The sequence below is a fragment of the Elaeis guineensis genome, chromosome 10 (assembly GCF_000442705.2).
Source record: "Elaeis guineensis isolate ETL-2024a chromosome 10, EG11, whole genome shotgun sequence".
Lineage (NCBI taxonomy): Eukaryota > Viridiplantae > Streptophyta > Magnoliopsida > Arecales > Arecaceae > Elaeis > Elaeis guineensis.
This window is the reverse complement of record NC_026002.2, coordinates 6,424,696-6,439,932: the sequence shown is the minus strand read 5'-3', so window position 1 is coordinate 6,439,932 and position 15,237 is coordinate 6,424,696. Positions and strand designations below refer to the sequence as shown.

Below are 15,237 nucleotides of genomic sequence, written 5' to 3'. Positions count from 1 at the left end.
AGCCATGATTTGAGGATATTAGGGTCAAGAATTTATGATGATGCTGTATTTGTCAGTTTTGCCACCTTTGATCAACAATATCTGATAGCGGAGCTGATGCTGGATACTCTGTCTCAGGTGGCCTGGTTGTGAGATTAGGTGTTTCAGTTTACAGCTGAAGCTTGTAGCTCATCTAGCTACCTGTTTCATAAACAAAATTATCAGGACTAATTGCACATCATATTGATCCATAGTTATTCATGAATTCGCTTTTGGTTTTGGATTTTAGACAATGTGTTGCAAAACTTGAGACAATCACTACGCTCTTCTTGTCTCTTTCTTCAAACTGCCAAAATTTGAACTGCATACTTCTTTCCCAACTACAGCTGCATTGTAATCCTTCCCTACTGATGACCGCCTATGTCTCGTATAGCTGTGCTAATTAATGCTACTGCTAGCAGCTCCCTTTTATTCTTTTGGCCAAGGGAAGGGTTCACTTTTTGTCATGTTAACTTTCCAAGTATCATGTATGCATTTTTACCCCTTCATTCTCATCTTAGGCTTTTTTTGCCTCTGTGCGAGGATTTTTTTCTGCTCTATTTACATCTTATATTCGTTTCTAATCCAAATTCATGCTGATAAGTAGTCATTAGTAGGGAAGACTGCAATCTATCATGAAGCCCTTCTAGTATTTGCCCTTTATATTGGTTGGGGTAGAGATTTAATTCCATAGTCTTGAGCTGCGTTTATAAAAAACCTAGTCAGATCCATTGTATTTAACATCCATAAGTCTCAAAATATATAAAATGAAATGTTTATCTTTTGCTTCATGCCTTTTTCACCAATCCTCTATTACTGTATTTTCACATAACTGTAGAATCCATATTCTTATAGTTCTTAAATAGCATTATGTATTAATTTTCAAGAAGTGTCATCTATAGGTTCCCCCATTTTTATGGTCAAAAAAAAAAAAAAAGAAAAAAGAAAAAAACTAGGCCAGACAAATAGTTAGAACCAGCGTGTGTGTGTGCGCGCGCAGCGCGCGTTACATTTTTTACTTTGTGGGTTGTTCTTTTCCTAATGGTAAAAGATGCTATTAAACAATTTATGGACCTTTTGTAGGTACGAAGCATGAAGTTCTGCAAGGATGTTAGGAAGCAATTATCTCAGATAATACAGAAGATTGCAAAAGGTCAGGATTCAATCTGTTATGGCTTTCTAACTAGAAATTATTTTATGTGCGTATTGCCTTCATAGAAAAAAAAAATCTCTTTTCTCTTCCATTGTTAGATAGCCTAGAGCTTGCGAGATGTGCCTGTTGGCATGTTTGGATAGATTTAATCAGTAGAACTATAATTTCAAGAATCCACTTACTCTACCAGGTCATAAATTATCACCTAATCAACTATGCATCTGTTTCCAAGATCTTAAAATATATATTGCAGATTTATATAGGTAAAAGTTACTTGTTCCAATTAACTTCATATGTTTTATTATGATTTGGCTTTTAAAGGATTCAAGAGAAGGTGAATGCTGATCCTGATGGTAATTCAGTGCTTTAGGAGATGCTCGTTAAAAGGATGGATGTGATGGAAGGAGAAAAGAATTCTCTGATTGAAGATCAACTCATTGCAGGATCTTCTATCATAGGCTTCATTACCATTGGCCCATAAAAGTTCATCGAGGTTGTCTCAACTGAAGTTTTCAAAACATCATTGTAACAACTAACACTATTAGTTATCATTAAAATGCCATTAGTTGAAGGATGCATTGCAATAATGGCTATCTTTGATGAAGCTGATGTATGGCTAATACCAATTTGAGTAAGTGAAAGGGAGTTTCTTTGAGTGGATTAACTAGGGAATTCTTTGGCTGATCGGCCATTGAAGTGGTTCCTAAAACAAATCCAGATAAAGGGTAAAAGGAGGGCAATTAGAGAAGGCTTTGGTACTTCATTAGTTTTGAAAATATGAATTCTTAATTTCTCTTTCTTCTTTTTTTTTTTTCCCCCGAGAGGGGAGGGTGGGGTTTGATTCAGCCACCTAGGCCTACTAGTTCGAAATAATTTGTTGGACATTCTTCTCATTGGGGATACTCAGAATGAAACAAGTCATCCTCTTGTAAGTGAATGGGTTTGACTGAAAAACAATTTTGTGACCATCATTTCTTGGACCATCAGCTGCCCAATGCCCCTCCTATGGATTGCTAGATAACAATTTCCAACATGTCTCGATATCATATATGATGAACATTGACTCAATAATAGTACCACCCTATCTTAGTTCCGACGGTAGCACCTCTTGGCTCTTGTCCCCTAAGCAAGAGTCTTGGGGTTTGATTTTGGTGATCCTAGCCTCTCCTAGGATGGGAGTCTAGACTCCATCTTAGATGGGGTTGGGTGGGTATTAGCTCAATGAATTGCAGCTTTGATAACATACAGACGCTGGCAAATTCTAGAAAAATCAAGCATGCCGCATCATGGAGAGCCATGCATAAAGTCCCATTTTTAATGACCTGATCCATTTCAATGTATAAGATCTTTTTTTTTAGTGTTGGGCTCTTCTAAAAAATGCATCTCCTACGGTTCGCTATCAGAATTAGAATTGGAATGGAAATCGGAATGGCTAAATTCTTTGAAGTACTTGATTTGTGACGGGAATCGAAATCGAAATTGGAATGAAAATTTGAATCCATAGAAGAAAGTAAGCTTGAGTTCTATATAGATTGGATCATTCTCATTCCATCCTGAAATCAGAATCGGAATCGGAATGGGATTTCTCTAACAAACAATTGGAATGGGAGTTATCCATTCCCATTCTGATTCCAGACCTCCACTCCTTCAACCAAGCATCCTTTCAAAGTTACTGGATCTACTAGTTGTGGTTGGGGGAGGATAAAATCTTAAACTTGAGATAAGACAGGGAGGTGGAGTTTATGCAAGACTCACGCTGGCTTCCTTGGTTATTTAAGAGTTTTACAGAGGCAGTAAGGGGGGCATCTATGTATGCCAAGACCTTGGAGTCATATACAAGGCTATAAGAAGGGTACATTCACAAATAGTTATTTTGATCTAAGAGCATGAGCACAATGATTGACGAAAGCAGCGCGATTTTGTTGTTGAAGCTATACTTTCAAAGAAGAAGAGATCTTAGCATGCCCTTGCATTTCCGTTTCTAGGAAACAAGAAAGGAGATAGATCAAGGGTGAAATGAAGATAAGTAGTCCTAAAAGTTCTGTGCTCTCCTTCTTTTTTATTTAGTTTTTTTCTAATTCCATCAAATTATCGGTATCTTTCTCTATTTTAATACTCGAAGCAATATATTTATTTGTATTCCTTGTTATTTAGTATTTAATATGATATACTCAAGTTTCAGCGTGATTCTTTTCAAAATATTTTGTTCCACTTCGATGCATAATGCCATGAGATGGATTTTTCCTTTTCTTTTCTTTTTGGGTTGCGATATGGATGAGATAGCTTGACTAATTGAATGTTTAAGTTGGGTTCATAAAAATCAAGCATATAAGTTAACTATGATTAGGCCTTTTTTTCCCCTCAGAACATTTAATTAGGTTGGGTAAGAATTTACCAGAGCCACACTTGAAGCCAAAAGGTTTTATGGGTCTATTTTTTGACCCATACTTGAGCAAGAAATATGGATTTGGGCTAAGTCTTGGTTGAATCTAGAAAGAGATGAGACTGTGGGCATTAGTGACACTCCCAAGCTGAGCCTAACTTTGTATATTCATATATCAAATATCATCATGAAGTTGGCTCAATTTGATTTCAATTATCAAATCTCTTTCTTTCCTTTTTTTACTCCATTACAATTTGTTTGTGTGCACCGTGGTTTGTCTCTTTAATTATATCTATTTGTTTTAACAAGTAGACGTTCTGGGTAGTGCATTATAAATACTAAGATCTAGATAATTATCATGTAGATGACTCTCTTCCCTTTCTCTCTCTCTCTCTCTCTCTCAAAGGGGGAAAGCATTTTAGCCTCTCCCTCTTCAAAGGTGTATAATATGTAAATTCAATCAAATATCAAGTGTTCAATACATCGGGATCAATGGTTTTTGTTGGGTATGAGATACCCCCCCTCCGGCCGAAGTTTGTAAAAGACTGACCCTTCCAGGGCTTCTCCGGTTTCCGACCTTGTGTGGCGTCTCTCTGAACCCCCCCCGACCGTCCGAGCTTTCGGACTTCTCCGACAATGAGCTTCTCCATCCATCTACCGTGCCGCTCCGAAGGCTCTCTAGGCCTCACTGTTAGCCGATCTTCTACAGTGACCAACTATTCTCCGAACTCTTTCCGGACTCCGTCGATATCCGACCTTCTTCGACAACGAGGTTTCCACAGAGATCGGATTCCATCCGAGTTTCTACGGCGGTCGACCACCTTCAAGATTTCGGTCGGGCTCCTGTGAGAGCCGAACTTCTACTACGAGCGGTCCACCCCGAACTCCTACAGCGGACGGTCCACCCCGAACTCCTACAGAGGGCGGTCTACTTCGAACTCCTACCGCTTGCGGTCTACTCTGGATCTCTACTGTAAGCAAATTTCATTCGAGCCCCTATTGTAAACACTCCTCTTCCGAACTTTCATTACATGTAGACTTCAGCCGAGCTTCTTCGTAACTGGATCCCAGACGAGCTTCTACAGTGGGACAGGACCCACCGATCAGATCGCTACTCCTAGCTCCCACGACAATCGATCTTCGATCGAGCTTCTATAATAAGCGGTCTCCTTTCAGCCTTCTGCAAGAACCAGACCTCGATCGAACTTCCATAGCGAATAGATATCGGACGAGCTTCTACGACGGACGGACTCCTAACGGTATAACAAAGCATAAATTCAGAAGTTCTCATAATCATAATTAGCTCCAAAGGTTCCAAATTAGATATGGTGAACTGTGAGCATGGTGGTTGGCCCTTTTTGTGGGTGGTATTCTCATTGGAGTTGCAGAGATCAGATCATTGATGAGAACTATTCAAGTTGTCTGTTTTTTTATATCTCATCATCATAGGTGATAAGGGGTCTAATAGGAGTATTTTTGGTTCTTTCTTTTTTTGTTATTTCTGAGTACAAATTTCTTTAGGAGAGGGGCAACTTATGTGCCCCATCTTTTAAAAGATGAGGGAGTGCAATCCCCATATCCTAATATTTAAGGTCCGTGAGTGGGGAGGGGGGTGGCCCAGGTGGGGTGGGGGTGGAGAGAGCAGTTTAGGAAGCCTTGTAACAAGGCTGCACTTCCCATCTTAATTTGACGATGAGGGCACAAATGGGTGGAATAGGATGAGTGCCCTACTCCATGTAAAGCTAGGAGGTTGACACTTCTAGGATATATTGCTGGCATGGTTTTCCATACTGGTGCATCCACCCAGTACTGAGCGTATTGTACCATACTGGTGCCAAACTGAGACCAAGTATGGGGACGTACCAAATCCTAGTATGCTGAACCAATCCTGTATGAGGTGTATCAACAATATACCAGCATGGTAATGATAGCGGGTCAGGTACTGCATTGGCAAACCTTGCATTACTTTCTCTCTCATTCTCTCCCTTCCATCTCTCTTGTTTTCCAACACAACATAGGTCTGAAGAAAACCTTGAAGTCTCTCCTGATAAACAAAGCAGATTTCATGGCTGCTTAACCTAGGTACAAGGATTGGAGACTTGCCTTTGTCATCATTGGGAATGTTTGTGAGAAGTCAGATTCATAAATTGTACTGATGTTGTACTTGAATCCTTGTATTCATGGTTGTTTCAGATATTTACACGAACAGAGCAACCTGTGTGTGCATAGATGGTATAGCTTTTGCTGCCACTCCACTTATATCATTCCTTTAATCATGCAAAAGTTCTCATCAATTGGAGTATGGATGCTTATAGACTGTGCGGTGCTTATAATAAAGCAAAAGCGAAATACAACTAATGGGCTACTAATATAATGTGACACCCCTGCACCTGTCTTTGGCTTTTCAACTCTACTGTAGTGAAGAGTCAAGCCTTCTCTCCTCCAATTTTAAACTTGCTTTTTATTTACTTTCCAATTTTGTCCCCAACCAATTAATAAATACTTTACAGCCTTTCGTTTCACCATCAATCTGTTGTGCGCCTATAGAGAGGCTATAATTGTTCTGTATCTAATGTAAAAATGAGTGCACTTATGAACTGTTTTTGGGGTATGGTTGTTAAGGAGCATCACATTTATTGGCACAAGCTTGCTACTTGCTAGTATTTTTAGGCTGTAGTAGCTTAAGCTTTGAACTAACAGGGCAAGGATGTTGTGTCGAGTAGCTCACAACACAATTTTCTGCAGCTTTTTAGGGATAAGTGCTGAGGAAGGGTTGCATGATAAAAGACGATTGGGTAAATTCTAAATCATTTTCATTGGATATAGTACTAGTTTTGAGTGTTTTAGGTTTATTTATAGGTTCTAGATTCTTCTTCCTACATGTTACTATATCTCTGCCATTGGTGGGGAGCTGCAACCTATGTGTTGTATGCAAGGTTTGTCGGAATCATATTGGGGCTCATCCCAGCTAGTGCTTAGTTTGGTACGATACAAGTCTGTCTTGTGTCATGCTGGGGCATACTGAAAAAGGGAGAGGGAGAGAAGGAGAGGGAGGAAGAGATCGGTGGTAGAACTCCTATTGAGAGAGTGGCAGAACCCCTAGAGAGAGAGAGAGAGAGATGACGGGATGATGTCGAAGAGGGGAGAGAGGTGTCGGTTGGCATCGAAGAGGGGAGATAGGTGTCGGTCGGCATTGAAAAGGAGGGGGAGCAGCGATGAAACCCTTTCGAGAGAGAGAACTTAACTGAGGCATCGAAGAGAGTAGTGGGGCACCAGTTGGCGTCGAAAAGGGGAGAGGAGAGCCGGTCAATGTCCCCGAGGGGGGTTGGGGGGGGTAAGAGCGTGAGCAAGAGAGGTGTCAAACTCTTTCAAACTTTCAGCTGAATGAGGTAGAGAGGGCTTTATGAACGAACTGACCTGAGTAGCTGAACCATCCTAGGCTGCATTGGTTTGGTTCAATATGGGCTGAATTGCTCAGTTTTGGTCGATTTGGTGTTCCTTGGTTGTATGTATACCCATGTTGTGTCATGTTGCATGCATATGAGTTAGCTGGGGTAGGTTGAAGTGTTTGACTAGCATACATCTTGGATGAGGGTGCTCTTTGCACTATGCAAATGGAAGGCTGGATATATTTTCCAAGTAAAGCTTAAATTATAGCAAATTAATAGCTGTAACAAATATCAGACTAGTGATGCATATTGTAGTCCATAGTAAAGTGGGAAAAATATTATGTGTATATCAACTGCAAGGACTGTAGAAGGAAAGAATTAGGTTGCTCGTTATTAAATTGCTAAGTTTTCAAACTGTTAAAAGAATGCTGTTAGATGGTGCTTTCTATGCATGGAGGACTGATTACCAACAAGCTCCAATAGTGAGAATGGATCGTAAGAGGGTTGCATCAAGCATTAGAGGGCACAAGAAGATGTTAGCAATACTTGTAGCATGTTAGACCAATAAGGGAAACTGGAGTCAAATGCAACCATTGCAATTAAATCACATGGGAATGGTCCTATTAGATTAACATACACCAATGTCAATTACAAGTTCTACCTGGATACAAGACTCCTTATGCTGAAATAGGTTTGACAAACTTATGCAAACATTTAGCTCTTTTGGTGAATTTTTGATGGATATAATAGCCTGCTTGTGAGATGAGCATGTTGAGGAAGTGCCTCAAAATGTGATACAAAATTTTTGGTCCAACACTATATATTTGCAATAATGAGTCCATCTTGCATGTCAAGTTTGTGAAGTTGCCGAGGGCTTGGTTGTTGATCATGTGAGCAATTACATGTGACTTGACAAGAAAATGGAGTTGAAATAGCACAAATAAATCTTCCTTTGGAGGATTTGTATACATTTCCATTGCAAAATGCCATGAGCACTCATGTACGATGTTTACATATGGATATGCCAAACAACTTTAATATATATACTAGTATGTAACCCGCGCTTTGCAATGGCAGAATTTAGCTGCAATCAAAGAAAAAATTCAAAATATTTTGTCAATATATAGATTTTTATGTACAATGTAACATATAGTGTTTTCATTAACTAATGAACTTACATCCATGCTAATCTTCATCTTCCATAACCTCTTCATTTAAATTGGAAATATAAATATCAAAAAATTTTACCAGAGTATTATTGAATTAAGACGGTTCCAAACCAAAATATGAATCAAAATAATTGAGTAAATAAGTCATATTGTTTGAAATTAAATTACCTCTAACGGAATAAAAAAGAAAAGAGGAAAAGACTAATAATTAAGGTGTGTTATGGGTTGTGCTCAAGGATTTTTTAGGACTTTCTTGAAAAATTCAGTCTGAATCTATTTTTCAAAAGTTAAATAATAGATTCTTTTGGAACCTAATATGAAGGTTCAGAGCCAGAACATTTTGGCAAATTATTAAGTCGAGATTCACTTTCTGAAAATATGTTGGTGACCTTAAATTATGCATGCTATCATTGAAATTTTGCGAACCGAATATAATCTAAAACATATAAGCGTGATTGAGGATGTTTCTGATAACAATTGGTAGACTAAATCTGTCACATTTTTTATCTATTGTAAGATTAAGTACTAGGGATGTTTCTAATAACAACTGGTAGACTAACTTTGTCACATTTTTTGTCTATTGCAAGAGTAAGTACTGGGACATCAATTAGTTAGTGAGCTAATTTTCCAAAAATTATAATGATTGTTGTATCAGTTTCATCTTCAACAGTACTATTTAATTTATACCTTGAGACTAGATATATTAAAGTTGTTTTTTAATAAAAATAATGTATTCATTTTTAGTAAATAAAATATAGCGTTAAAACATGTATTGCAACTTTACCATGGTAGAGGGGGATGATCATTTTTACCACATTGATTGCACCAGAAAATATCATCGTAAATCTTTATTGCAACCCTGCAATTGTAACATGCTTTGTACCACTAACTATAAGAGGTCTCAATTGATTTTAAACTTATCTTGTATGTGAATTTCATCCCTTAAAAAGTAATAAATAGTTTAGAATTTTTTGTGTATGCAAGTTATTGGATATAATGAAATATTATCGCGTATCTAAAATATTATCAATCCAACCCTAAACCAACCTCTAGTTGAACTAACAATATACCCACACTCAATTCGAAAAAATAAATAAACTTCATATTTTAATCCAACCTTGGCCATTGATTTTTCGAGCCCAATGTGTAGGATGCCACTAAATTGGTTCAATCCAACATGTCTTGAGCAGACCTAAGCCCATAAACAGATAATTTATTATTAAATCTTAAATCTTAAAATCAATTAGCAAATATAATCCATAATTTTAAATTTATTTTTGTAATTATCAATTTTGTAAACCAAATACATATATACACATTGTAATTTCATACAACCAAAATTATCAACTTTATTTATATTGATTATTGGATGTTTTTCGGACCACATGTAATAAATTTAAATTTTTCTATACGTTTCAATATAGGATCCTAAAATTAATCTTAGAAATCCAAAAAAAATCTTTTTTGATGAATTAGTGTCATTCAATTAATACAATCAGTTTTTTTAAATCTTCAAATGTTTTTCACCCATATATAATAAATCCAAATATTTTATACATTTGGACAAATTTTGAAATTCGTCTGAGAAATCCAAAAAAATCATGTTAAAATACAAGACATGAGCCCGAAAATGCAATGGATCAATCTGCATCTAATGTTATAATGGGCTTAGAGATGACAGTTGGATGGATTTTTTTGGATATCTGATCCATCCCGAATCTTAATAGGATCCGTTTAGCAATATCCTATAAAGTTTGAGACGGACTTATGATTTAAAATTAAAATCTATTCGGGAATGGATTTGGGATTTGCCCTCGGGTAGCCAGTGCCCAAAGTGATTATATATATATATATATATATATATATATATATATATAATTGGAGGATGAAAGGATTTGAACTCTAAATTTTTGGATGGCCTAACCACCTAAATTAATAAAGCATAGTTGATATCTAATTTTAAATTAATTGATAATTTATCTATACCTTTTAAACTACCAACACAAAACCTGACCATTGTCTAAACTTCCCTATTCTGCCGCTCGAAGCCTCCCACTTAATCGAGACTCCTAAGAACAGAAAAAATAGAGGAAATACTAGGGGAAACCATAGGAAAAATCGATGAAAATAGAGAAAAAATTTAAAAAAAATTAAAAAAAATTATAGAAACAGTCCTTCAACTTTAGTCCAATTTCATTTACATTCATGTACTTTAAAATGTATCAAACTGATTCTTCTAGTTATCGATATATTCTAATATGGTTCAGTCGTCTATCTCTATTAACGAAATGATGTCACGTGACCATCATATGATATCTTTATCTTATAAATGACGAAAATATCTTTATCTCCACCTCCCTGCTTTCTCCCTCTCTGATTGCTCTCTCCACTGTCGGCGTCCCTCTTTTTCTCTCCCTCCCTCCCTCTTCCCCTTCCTCATCCAATTCTCCTCTATGGCAGCTCCCTCCACCTCCATTCATTCCTCCACTGTCTCATCCTCCTTCAAGCCATCCATAAGCCATCCCCCTCCACAACAACCCCTCCACCTCCATCTCTTTTTGTCATCAATCCATCTTTTCCCTTCCCCTGCTTCCCCATCCTTTTCTCCTTGTCCTCCAACCTATTTCTTATCGATGGCCCCTCTCCTCTCTCTTTCCTCATCCACTTCTCTTTCTCATCTTTTTTCTCCAAATCTATCCATGAGTTCTATCCTTCTACGACGGTCCCTTCTACATCTGTCTCTTCTCACCATCCCTTCTCACCGGCAACCATCCTTCCCTCTTCTCTTTCTTCTTATCCATTTCTCCTCCTCTATGGCAGCTCTCTCCATCTCCTTCCATTCCTCCGTCTTTACGCTTCTTTTCTTTCTCTAAGTCACCCATAAGCCATCCCCCTTCATGGTGGTCTGCTCCATCTCCACCTCTTTTCATCGACAATCGATCTTTTCCTTCCCCTTCCTCCCTATCCTCTTCTCCTTGTCCTCCTTTAATCCATCCTCATCGATAGCCCCTTTACCCTCCCCTTCTTCATCCATTTCTTTTCTCATCTTCTTCCTCCAAGCCCACCCTTGAGCAAGGGGCATTTCTATCTATTGAGAGAAAAAGCTAATACTGTTGATTGATAAGTGAACGGTTGGACCATATTAAAACATATAGATAATTAGAAGAGTCAGTTTGACACTATTCAAAGTAGAAGGAATGTAAGTGAAATTGGGTGAAGTTGAGGGGTGTTTCTGAAATTTTTCTCAAAATTAAAAGGTATGACCTTTTCCCACATAGATTGATCATTTTTTTTCTTTTCATTGCTTCTCTTTTTTGAAGATCTGTGGGAAGGAGAGCACTTAAGGGAGATCGCAAGGTTTTCTTAGGGATTTCGGTTGGGGTTTTTTCTTAAGCATATGGGATTTTGTGCAAATCATGGCGATCTCTTTTTTGGAGATCTGCAGGAAGGAGAGCACCTGAGGGAGATTGGAAGGGTTTCTTAGGTTCTGTTGGGGTTCTCTCAAGCATATGGGACTTTGTGCGAGTTGTGGTGATGTGAGTTGGGCCCTTGAGGTTTTGAGATCTTAATATTGGTCGAAGCATGATATTTTTTTTTTCTTTTTACTGTATAGGGGATGTTTATAACCCTCTAAATAGGTGCCACACGTCACCAAGAGAGTGCTCTGAACTCCCCTTTAATGTATTAGAAGATTTCAACTATATACAGTTTGAAACTCCAAAATAAAAAAAGGGGCGGTCTGGTGCATAATGCTGGCCATAGCCAGGTCTGGGGAGCGTCAGATGTACGCAGCCTTATCCTGACATATGAAGATGCTGTTTGTGTACTTCGAATCCATGACATCTAAGTCACAGTAGAGCAACTTTACAGTTGCACCAACCTCTGTTTTGGAACTCTAAAATACTGGTTGTAATTTACCTAGAAGAGAGTTAGGATGTTTCTATTTCTTGACTTCTGGTTTTCCAAATTTAGGGCCAGTGGATGTACAATCAAGCTTAAGATATAAAAAGGGTGAAAAGGACTACCAAAAATTGAGGAGAGCTTTGTGCATGGGCTATGGGAATCAGCTGGCCGAGCGAATGTTGCATCACAATGGCTACCATACACTTGGTTACAGGTCACAACTTGTGCAGGTATTATTTACTCTCTTCACCAGCACATGAGTGATTTCCATCATATTTATACTATGCATAGGTGAAAATACGCTACTAGATTCTATATATATGTTTTTGTATCGAAAGAGTACCATAAAAATCATATGGTTAGGAAGATTTATCAATTGTATTAAACAGGTGCATCTCGATTTCATGCAGTGGACATCATCTTGTTTGAGATGTCTTTATCTCTCTCCACATTCGATAAATATTACAGCAGGGATAGTGCAAAAGATTTGCTTTAGGATTGTATTCCCTTTGCCCATATGCTTGTTATTTTGTTTTACTTTGACTATTTTCAAAACAGTTCTTCTCAAGAATTTCCTTTTATAAGTCAAATATGATGATTGTTTCTTCCCTTCTTTCGTGAACCAGTATGTATGTCTTCAAATAACATGCACAAAGGAGTACCAGTGGTTACTGATCCCTTTCCACTCTCTGCAAGCACGCGCACAACATATATCTTGTTCGTGGGTTAATGAAAATGTACAAAAGCTCTAGTTGTCCCCGTAAATATATAATATATATATATATATATGTAATTCGATTTGATAGCCATATGGGATGGTTTATTTAAAGCTATGCTCAACAAGTAGAATTTAAGTTCGACAATTGATTCCGAACCAAGAGACATTTTATAGGCCAGATTCGTAGATAGATCCTTCTCTTCAAGTTTATGGGAAATTTAGTTAGAGGAAGAAAAATTGCTTCAGCAAAATAATATGCTGCATTGGTGATGGAAGCTCTAATAAACTTATCAGCGCCAATTGTCTGGTTTCCCAACTTCCAGCAAGTAATATATACAATGGAAACATGTTCTGAATCAGAACTTGTTGGTGAGGACAAAAAATATTTCCTCTGTAGTTGAACTCGGTTATGATGTCTAGACATCTAAAATAGCCAGTGCCATAGCCGGTGGATCTGGCAATCCTGTTAGATGGTATTTCCACATAATCCAAGCATTTGTAACCTCCATTCCTACCTCTTAGTTTCGTGCCAGATCTCCAACAATCTAGTTCATATTTGTGACCTAACAACGATGATGATTCACCAAAGGTTTACTGGACACTGATACAATCTTATTGATGATCTTATTGCATCTTGGCAATTCATCAGAGATAAAAGTGGGAGTTAAACATTTGGAATTTCTTTGACAAAAAATACATCCAGTTCATGTTCTAAAACACGAGATTGTCAATTTCATTCTCTAACAAATTGAGGTTATGCTGTCGTTTATCCTTTGTAGGTTTATCCTTATGTTCCTTGGATAACAATGGTTACTTTCTTATTGGTTTTAGTCAAAAATTCTCTAATTTTCTTTGTTGTGAGATCATAGCTTTATGTGTTGCTGCTTTACAAATTTCAGCATCCACTTGGCACCGCATGGTTTCATCTATGAAGTGAGAGAAATTTTACCTGTAAGGGCTTTTACACAATTTGGCAGGTACATCCATCCTCAGTTCTAGAAGCTGATGAAGATGGGCAGTTGCCAGACTATGTCATGTATCACGAACTCATAAATACCTCTCGCCCTTTCATGAGAAATGTCTGTGCAGTTGAAATGTCATGGGTTCTGCCCATCTTAAAGAAACTAGAGAAAATGGACACCAACAGACTAAGGTAATGAAAACTGAAATTCCTAAAATTAAAATGGAAGTTTGTGGACAATTATTTACCTCTAATATTCCTTGTTCTGTTACTCAGCCTGTTAACTTGTTTTCCAAGCCAAGTAAGATTGATTTATTTGCATCAATATCTTGCTCCATTTTGGAGATAATCTGTCTCCACAAACCAAAGCCAACATTTGGAACATTAATATGTTTGAATGATACAGTGGTGGTGCCGGCGTTTCAAAGGGGTGTGAACCCACGAAGGACAAACTAACGAACTCACCCATGAAGGAGGGTAATGATAGCAAAAAACCAGACTCGGTGGATAGTAAAATTCAGGCAGCTCGTGAGCGTTATCTTGCCCGAAAAGCAAAGAGATAGCAACTGCATCCTTCATGACAAAAGGTATTTTTTTTATAAAAAAAAGTTTCTGTATCTTTTCCATTAATGAGATTTTCTTTTATTAATTTTCTTTTATTCTTCTCTCTCTGTCTCTCTCTCTCTTGTTTGAGGAAGTTAGAATGTTTATGTCGAAGCTATAGGAGAAATTCACAAGGAATTGATAACTTTTTTTCAATGCACTGAGCAATCATACGTTTGTAAAACTGCACCAAGTTTTGATGAACTGTAATATTCTTTTCAATATTGGGAGCCCCTCTAAAGGGGTAACACGTTTGCATGTCTTTTTTATTTTCTGATAACAAAAGAAGGGAATCCCCAAATGGGCACTGTCCATCTTGTTGATTAGCATCCCATACTTTGTGATGATCACCTGGATCCAGCCATTTGCCAACCAGTCTGCGTGCTGATTCGCCTCATGGTAAATAAGTGGAACCTCACATTAATCTCTATTTACTGGAGATTGAGGAGCAACGGAGACAAGTGCCAATTAAGTAGTTGCATGCTTGTCAGCAGACACGGTGATCTTTGCATGAACATAGCTGCCCACTTGATGCGCGTTTGAGTTTCTGGACATTTATGGCACCTATGTTTGAAGGACTATATCCATTCTGTTAGGATTTTTTTTTTTCCTTTTGTCTCTATCACTTGTGTTGCTTAAGATGCCCATCTAGCATCTACATATTACGGTGGATATAGTTTGCTTGCCAGTTCTGGTGGTTAATGAGCAACGCTTTCGTATATGAGGATGGCCATCGTTCAATTGGCACTGCCAAACTTAACGGGGCATAAAACATTACGGGAAGCCATCCGTTAAATAAATGTTTGGCCCGGCCCGTTAATTGGCCTGGAATGTAGAACGTGGCCCAGCCCGGTCCATTGACTGGCCAGCATTGTAGTGGCCTGGCCCATTGGCCCGGCATGGGTTGGAATTAGGCCCATAATAGCCCACTCCTTATTTT

The 15,237-nt window shown here is 37.9% G+C and overlaps 1 protein-coding gene across 4 annotated transcripts; it reads left to right on the top strand.

Moving 5' to 3' along the window:
• The first annotated feature begins 1,101 nt into the window (after positions 1-1,101).
• Positions 1,102-15,018, top strand: LOC140852235 (probable pre-mRNA-splicing factor ATP-dependent RNA helicase DEAH4). 4 transcript variants are annotated; one of them, XM_073245210.1, is made up of 6 exons: positions 1,102-1,171; positions 12,085-12,245; positions 13,711-13,886; positions 13,971-13,995; positions 14,101-14,281; positions 14,397-15,018. In XM_073245210.1, exons 1-5 carry the CDS (start codon positions 1,111-1,113, stop codon positions 14,128-14,130), a joined length of 453 nt encoding a protein of 150 aa, XP_073101311.1. In that variant the 5' UTR covers positions 1,102-1,110; the 3' UTR covers positions 14,131-14,281; positions 14,397-15,018. The 4 variants fall into 4 exon arrangements, with proteins under 4 accessions (XP_073101311.1, XP_073101308.1, XP_073101309.1 ...); XM_073245207.1 differs by lacking the exon at positions 13,971-13,995; XM_073245208.1 differs by lacking the exon at positions 13,971-13,995 and having other exon boundaries at positions 14,393-15,018.
• The last annotated feature ends 219 nt before the right edge of the window (positions 15,019-15,237 follow it).

Excerpts from the sequence above, each read along its gene's own strand:
- LOC140852235 (XM_073245207.1), top strand. The coding sequence starts at position 1,111 with ATGAAGTTCTGCAAGGATGTTAGGAAGCAATTATCTCAGATAATACAG. Across the intron at positions 1,172-12,084 it reads AATACAGAAGATTGCAAAAG|GGCCAGTGGATGTACAATCA; the intron begins GTCAGGATTCAA and ends TTCCAAATTTAG. Across the intron at positions 13,887-14,100 it reads ATGGACACCAACAGACTAAG|TGGTGGTGCCGGCGTTTCAA; the intron begins GTAATGAAAACT and ends TGAATGATACAG.